Source organism: Mycetomoellerius zeteki, unplaced genomic scaffold (assembly GCF_001594055.1).
Source record: "Mycetomoellerius zeteki isolate Tzet28-1 unplaced genomic scaffold, Tzet1.0 scaffold612, whole genome shotgun sequence".
In the NCBI taxonomy this organism is placed as follows: domain Eukaryota; kingdom Metazoa; phylum Arthropoda; class Insecta; order Hymenoptera; family Formicidae; genus Mycetomoellerius; species Mycetomoellerius zeteki.
This window is the reverse complement of record NW_017257624.1, coordinates 145,908-153,500: the sequence shown is the minus strand read 5'-3', so window position 1 is coordinate 153,500 and position 7,593 is coordinate 145,908. Positions and strand designations below refer to the sequence as shown.

The 7,593-nt window shown below is 32.9% G+C and overlaps 2 protein-coding genes across 5 annotated transcripts in view; both read right to left on the bottom strand.

Annotated features, from left to right (window-relative positions):
* LOC108728398 (transmembrane protein 205) overlaps positions 1–1,008 on the bottom strand; it is a 13,645-nt gene extending 12,637 nt beyond the window's left edge. Inside the window, exon 1 of the mRNA XM_018456926.1 lies at positions 377–1,008. Coding sequence (XP_018312428.1) covers positions 377–663 — 287 coding nt within the window. The 5' untranslated portion in view covers positions 664–1,008. The remainder of the gene's footprint in view (positions 1–376) is intronic.
* A 2,483-nt stretch (positions 1,009–3,491) lies between these two features.
* AdipoR (adiponectin receptor) lies at positions 3,492–7,104 on the bottom strand. Of its 4 annotated transcripts, XM_018456969.1 has the most exons (8): positions 7,065–7,104; positions 6,754–6,985; positions 5,453–5,732; positions 5,049–5,147; positions 4,693–4,864; positions 4,139–4,536; positions 3,838–4,002; positions 3,492–3,741 (listed from the first exon to the last, which is right to left on the bottom strand). In XM_018456969.1, exons 3-8 carry the CDS (start codon positions 5,699–5,701, stop codon positions 3,607–3,609), a joined length of 1,218 nt encoding a protein of 405 aa, XP_018312471.1. In that variant the 5' UTR covers positions 5,702–5,732; positions 6,754–6,985; positions 7,065–7,104; the 3' UTR covers positions 3,492–3,606. The 4 variants fall into 4 exon arrangements, with proteins under 4 accessions (XP_018312471.1, XP_018312470.1, XP_018312472.1 ...); XM_018456968.1 differs by having other exon boundaries at positions 6,754–7,095; XM_018456970.1 differs by having other exon boundaries at positions 6,786–7,095.
* Positions 7,105–7,593: the final 489 nt, after the last annotated feature.

Sequence of the window (7,593 nt, the reverse complement as noted above, 5' to 3'; positions counted from 1 at the left end):
AAATGTTACTTTTAATAATCATATAATATTATTAGGAGTGGACATATAACCATCCATTAATATTTCAGGAATATTATTTAATATTATATAATTTTAGTAAAATATTATTAAAATGTTATATTTAATATTCTGAAAATATGCCTAAAACATTATTTAATATTAAATAATATTATGCGCTTATAGGGCACATGTGCCTCCATATCATCCAGATTCATCGTCGCAGAACCTGTGATAGAAGAAAGCGAAGCACAAAAGATGAGACGAGAGTCAAAGAGATCTGACGAAAAAACGGTCTTCGAATAAGAAAAATCATTTCTTCATTTCTTCAACTCGGTTTTTATGTTGAAAACCATAGGGAGGGTCGTTTTATACTTACTTAAATACTTTGGAGCGGCTCACGGCCTCGTAATACGTAGACAGCTTCTTCAGTATCCGACTGTAGTGATTAGTGCTGACGATCAGGACATCATCGGCCAGGTCGGGTAGAAAGAGCGCGTTCTCCGCTCGCTCTCGTTGACGTTGGAGCTTCTCCTTCTCTATCATCTCCTCGTAGAGCTTTATGTACTTCTCCTTGGTACGGAACATCTTGCTGCATTGCTTCGAATCGGTGGTCGGCGCAATCGGCTCGCTCGTCTCGTTACCGATCAACGTACGTACACACATATTAGCGCTTCTGATCCGTCTGGATACAGTTGGACGATAATCAAGCTCTCGACTATCTCTCGACCTCTGCTTCTAATCACTTCTGGTCCTCGAACTGAGTCCGCGTTGGAAGACAGCTGATCTTCGAATGGGACCAGGACAGTCTTCTTCTTATATCCTCGTGCGTCCGATGATCTCTGTAAACTGAATGTGTCAGCTTCGTCGACGATAGAAGACTATACTCCGGTGAGGGTGGTCGCCAGTCGCCAATCACGTCGACTCGTGTGTCGTGAATCGTGCGACGTGGTGCGCGGCAGAGGGAGAAAGCGAAGGAGAAAAATTCAACACCCGCTCTTTCTCTCTCTTTCGTTCGTCGTAGAGTGCGCTACGTCTCGATATCGCTTCATTTTTATATCATTCCCTCCGCTCCCCCCCGATACGACCGGCCTGACGAGATATGCGAAAGGGCGCGAGCGAGTTCCCCTTCGCGGAAGAGGAGGAAGCCCGAGTGGGTCTCGCTATGGTTTTGCTTGAAGTCTCATTTCCCGAAATAATATTCTGTAATTGCCTGATAAAAATTTTTCTCATATTTTTTTTATATGAATTGAAACGCTTCAGAAAATGATAAGAGTCTGCATCTTTTCTTAGAATTTTTCATGTGTGTGTGTGTGTGTGTGTGTGTGTGTGTGTGTGTGTGTGTGTGTGTGTGTGTGTGTGTGTGTGTGTGTGTGTGTGTGTGTGTGTGTGTGTGTGTGTGAATGAAAATATATACTTTAAACATTTTCAGATTTCATAAGATTTCATTAGAAATTATGAAATGAAATCTTAGAATATTTCAGAATTCACATATGTATATGTGACACATAATATAACACATAAATATAACACATAATTACACATAATTACACATTAATATAACACATAATTTTTCACATATGTCCCTAGTGAAAATTATTCTTATAATTTTTATACAAATTGGAACATTTTTCAGGATTACTCGGAAATATTCGGAAAGTTCACATCTTCTCTCAGAATTTTTCATACATGTGAATTCTGAAATATTTTGAGATTTCTCATCCCATAATTTTTAAAAAATATTTTTTAATTTTTTAGATTTTATAACATTTTGTCAGAAATTATACTTACGAAAAATCTTAGAAATCTTACGATATCTCATATGGAAAACTTCTGAGAAGTGTTCCAATTCGTATAAAAAATATGAGTCATAAAATTATATAGAAATTCTGAAAAATTATATGAAAAATTCAGAGAAAAATTTTCACCAGGGGTATAACTTCTAAAGTATTTCAACTCTATAAAAAACTTGAGAAATTTAAAAAATTGATAAAAGTCCCAATTTATAATTTGTATACACATCTTGTACATATATAGGACTTCTGAATGTTTTCTTACGAGAAGCGTGTCTATCTAGTGGCGAGGTCGCGTATATTTATCTCCTAGCGTACTTTAACATTACTTTTGGTTTATCTTTTTCTAATTTTTAGAACTAGAAATAAACATTAACAGATTTGGCAATTCAAAAAGGAATAAAAATCGTTAGGGAAGAAATTAGAGTAGGAATTATTTATATATAGCAAGTGGATATATAGCAGGAATAGCAGGTGATACTTAAACAATTGATTAGACCACAGAATATAAGTCAATCATGTTTAATTCAAAGATTAAACATCACCTTTCTTCCTTCCTTTCATAATTCTTTTATATATACAAAATTTTTTTTAAATACATCTGATGTATATAGATATTATCAGAATTCTATATATCAAGAACTTTGAATATATATAGTATACAAATTGGAAAATAAGAAATGCTCTTGAAAAAATTAGATTGGTACATCACATATTTTATATATATATATATATATACACACACACACACATAATATATACATATATATAAAATGATAGTATATATTTAAACAAATTTCCATATATTATTGTAACAATGACTTTGTCCAAAATATACATATTATAGATTTTATAGTACTTATGTCCTACAAAATCGTTCACAGAGCAACGGCTGCTTCCTAAATCTTAGTCACATATGCATTTCGTTTTCGTTGCCTATTGTCTCACTGTATTATATCAAGTTTATATGAGAAAACAAATATTATCTTTTTTTTATCAAAGCCCCCAAATACAACTAATGCTTAGATATATTTTTAGTAATTCAAAAAACAGTGAATAGTTTTTAATCTTTTCTATAATAATTAATAATTTAATTGTAATTAAATTATTACTTATTTCATTATAACTATAATATACGTACGTAAATAAAGAGAGAATATAAGGAAAAAGATAATATAAATATTCATATAATTTTTAAGATTCAAAATCTGAAAATAAGTAATATATGGCCATTTAAGTTTACATTGTGTACTTCTGTCGGAATTTCGTTTCATTTACAGTATCTGAATTCGATAGAGTGCATTTTTTTAAATGATATGTAAACTTTTATATCTCGTATTCAAAGAGATTTAGAAAACTTCAGCTTGAGTGCTGTATTTCATCATGATTAAGCATGTAACTGAAATTTCATTACATATAATCTTTTACCAATATCTTATTTATTCAATTGCAAAAATAAATATCTCAATCAATATATATATATATATCGAAATCACAATGATTTTAAAGGAAGTTGAAATAAATTCAACAGTATCAAACAACTTGCAGTTACATAAATATCTTCAAAAAGTAACTTCTAGCTTTAAAATTAATAAAATATATTCAATCAAATAAATAAGCAACATATTCTAAAATATATTCTATAACATAAATCTGAAATTGAATCTGAAATTAAATATATCCATCCTACGTTTATCATATCTTTCAACAGCACAAATATGCTGGCGTAAGATTTAGGAATTTTTGTAGTCTTTTTTTATTAAGTTAATGACATATGAAAGTTATCAACAAGAGATGAAAGTGTGTGCCCGCAGATTTAAAAAGCCAACACCTGCGATGGATTTGTGCAGTCGCCTATTGTCATTCTATGCATTGCCATTTCTGTAATGCCATGGTAATGAACAAAAGCAGCTGCAATTACTAATACATGGAAGATTTGATGACTCTGAAACTATAAAGTTAAGATGTTAAAATTTTAATGTATGATATCGTTAAAATAACATGAACTTGAATCACTAACTAAATCAATAACTTTAATAATGCTTACCCAAATATCGAATTTTCCTGGGAAAAAACGTTCAGGTACCCTTAAAGCATAAAATAACGCGCCTAATATGTACAAACATCCCATTAATATTAACCATCCGAGAGATGCTTGGCTAATCGCCTTAAACCAACCTTCGGCGACAGCGTAATGTACAGCTGGTATTACCTAAATATACAACAATGGAGTTAAAATATTATTAGATATATAATTAAAACACAGAATTAAAACATAAGATATAGATATAGAATTAAAATATAAATTTTGAATTAAACAATAAATAATTAAAAAAAAAACAACTTACCCCGCTAAGTCCAAAACCCATAAAAACTCCAGCTCGAAGTGGACGATAGTTTGGTTCACCAAATCGTTCCCACAATGAAACTACAATACTGGTTATACCAAGAACAACCACCACAGACAGATAAATTAGCTTAGGTTGATAGTCGCAATAAAATCCATAATAAAGCCATGGTACAAAACTACCCATAATAAGCATAGCTATTCCACAATAATCTAACTTTGAAAACAGCTTTCCCACACATTCGCTGTGGCAATGAACTGTATGAAAGGCAAATGACATTCCTAGGCAAATTATAGCACCAGCAAAGAAGGTACCAAATACCAATTTTTCCTCCAATTGAATTTCTATAGGAGGTTGCGTTAGAAAAAATATAGCTATACCAATAAAGGCAACACAGCCTGTAAAGAATAAAATATTTTTATGAACAAAATTGGTAACCAAAATTCACAGAATATACTTAAAAGAATGTGCTGTGTATATGGTCTTTTTTAGAAAGTGCACATTGATAGTATATTTAATGTTATTTAATACTATACTAATAAAAAGCAGTGTACCTAGTAAATGTGTCCAGATATTGCCAGTTTCTGTATGAATTCGAAAAATGCTTTTGAAGCATGCATAAAATGAGGGTAATGGCGGCCTGTGACCAGCATGCAAGAAATCGTTATCTTGCAACCATCTTGGTAGATTCCTAAAGTGACACTGTTTCCACGATGCCTCCCATACCTATAAATAATCTCCAGTTTCTTTAAACTTGTAATTTGCTGATTAACAATGTTAAATTATAATATAGATTTTAATCAAGATTAATTCGCTACAGTTAGCTACTATTATCTCTGATGAAAAGATACTTTCATTACATATGCAACGATATTATAAATATCTGAGTAATATCTAAGTATTCTTTTACCTTTCGAACAAATTCCTCAGCCTGCTCTGCTGCATTATGTGCTAGTGCACCTAGATCAATTTCATCACTCAGTACTCCAGCCTTTAATACTTCAGTCATCTATAATATAAGTAATGGATGTTTAACTCATTTTTAATTAAATTGGAAAGAACGATTTTGTTAAAATATCTAAAAATTTATATATGTACTTTTATAGATATAGTCTAAAAGTAATTTACCAAAATAATTCTGAACCAAAATAATTCTGAAGGAAATTTAATTTTCCATGTATCTAGCTACATATTTAAACATACTTATAAATACTTATCAACACTTATAAATATTTATAAATACTTATAGATACTTTAGCAAAATCGTTCTCCATATACAAATTATTTTAAGACAAAAAGAAACAATAAATGTACCTCACAATCCAAAAGATGATCATCTTCTGGCGTCGATGGTAATGGACACCCAACCCCATCCTCCTCTTCCCCCAGACAACTTGCGTCATCATCCTCTAATAATTCTTTAACTTCGTATAAACCTGGTATCTCACTATTTAACAATACACGTTCGCTCCATGGAATACGATGTCGCATTCCTCCTAAATTTACCGGTAAATCTTCTTCTTTTTCTTTATCTTCCAAAATGACATCTTCGTATTGCGACATGATTCAGAATAAATATGATTTGACTGTGAATCTGCAAATTGTTCGTTGTTTCATAAAAAAAAACATGATAAGTTTCAAAAGCAAGCTTTTGTTGCAATATTTTATATTCATAAATCTCATTAGAAAATTGAAGCAAAAACATTATATTAGTTGCTTTCCATTTGACAAAACAAGAATTGTCCTACTTTGTTACTCATTAAATGTTAAGAAAGACAGAATATTTGTGTTGACTTGTGTTATCTATTATCTAAGGCATCCATAAGTAGGTCTGTTTCTTTATACCATTCACACAATATACATTCTTTGAACTTGAAATGAAATAGGCACATGTTTGACAAAAGCAAAAAGGAAAGTTGTAATGTAGTTTGGTACAGTCCACTGCAGCAATAAAGAACAAGTCTATTGTCTCTTATCGTGAATTTACAACGTGAATCTAATTCACACACGTACAACCTGTTTCTTTTGATATAAATATATGCTTTAGAGAAAACAGCAAAGGTATAATTCTGACAATGTTAAATGGCACTTTAAGATGATGAAAATATTGACAAGAATTAATTAATAGATTGTCCGAGATTAATCGTTAGAATAAATCTCGTTTTCACAGCACTCCAGGTGGAGACATCGGTCCTCGCGTTTCGCTTGATAAAAATTGTAACACCCACCGTTAGTATAAATATGATTTTCACTGGAGGTACCGTCCTGACTATGTAAACATGTGACTCATTACATAAGACATAATAAATACGGTGCGTCGTAGGTCGCACCGACTGGACTTTAACCTCGTTGAAAGGTTATATTCCTTTCGTTTTCTTTCCTTTTTACAGCCTGTTGCAATTTCCTGTTTCTTTTCTCTCTTTTTCGCCTAACGATCACGCATTTCGAGTCGTCCGGACGAACTCATCGTCCAGTCTCGCGGGAGAAACGAAAGCGCCGTGAAAGCGCGCAACAGGCGTGAAATTTGGCACTCGGTGAACGATAGGGGAACAATGGGATGTCACACAGTGATGTGCGTGTTAAATACGATCGTTGGGCTTCTACAACGTACATACCAGTCGCACGACGATACTTCCGCGGTATTCACATTTACGTGGACATGCTTCTGAAATTTTTTTTTAGGTTCTCTGTACTGGGATGTTACTTGAGAAGTTCACGTTCCCTCTGCACGTTTGCCTTAAGTAGTCATGTGTATATCTAACAATAAAACCTGTGTTGGACAGGTCAGTCGGCTGTCGGACTGAAGTTGACCGAAGTGACGATTGATGACGAACACTGACGGAAGATCTAGGATTAGAATTCGGCCAATCAGATAATCTCAGGTTTTAATTTGTTTCGATGATTGAATTCGCATTCTGCAACTCACGAGCCTCGATAATCTGATACAGGCTTAATGGTGTCCGCACGTGGCTACAATAGTGACATCAAGCTACTCCCTGCTTTGAAAGAGAAAGGAAATTGATAGGCTTGCTCTCTCCTTCTCTCTTTAATCCCTAGATGAACGGGACATAAATGAGGAAGAGGAATTGAACGAGAAACGAAGAAATACTTTTTCGATCCATAATATTTATGCTGGAGTCCTATGAGGCGTATTTGCCGCGTATCGCGTAACCGCGTAACCAATCAGAAGCGATCCGCTGCTGTGATCAGCTGTGATGTCAGGTTTGCGCGTCATAAGCTCCAATGTGCTCCAACATGCTCCTACCATAGCTCCTACCCTATAAGCGCATAATATTATTTAATATTAAATAATATTTTAGGCATATATTCTCAGAATATTCAATATAACATTTTAATATTTTACTAAAATTATATAATATTAAATAATATTCCCGAAATATTAATGGATGGTTATATGTCCACTCCTAATAATATTATATGATTATTAAAAGTAA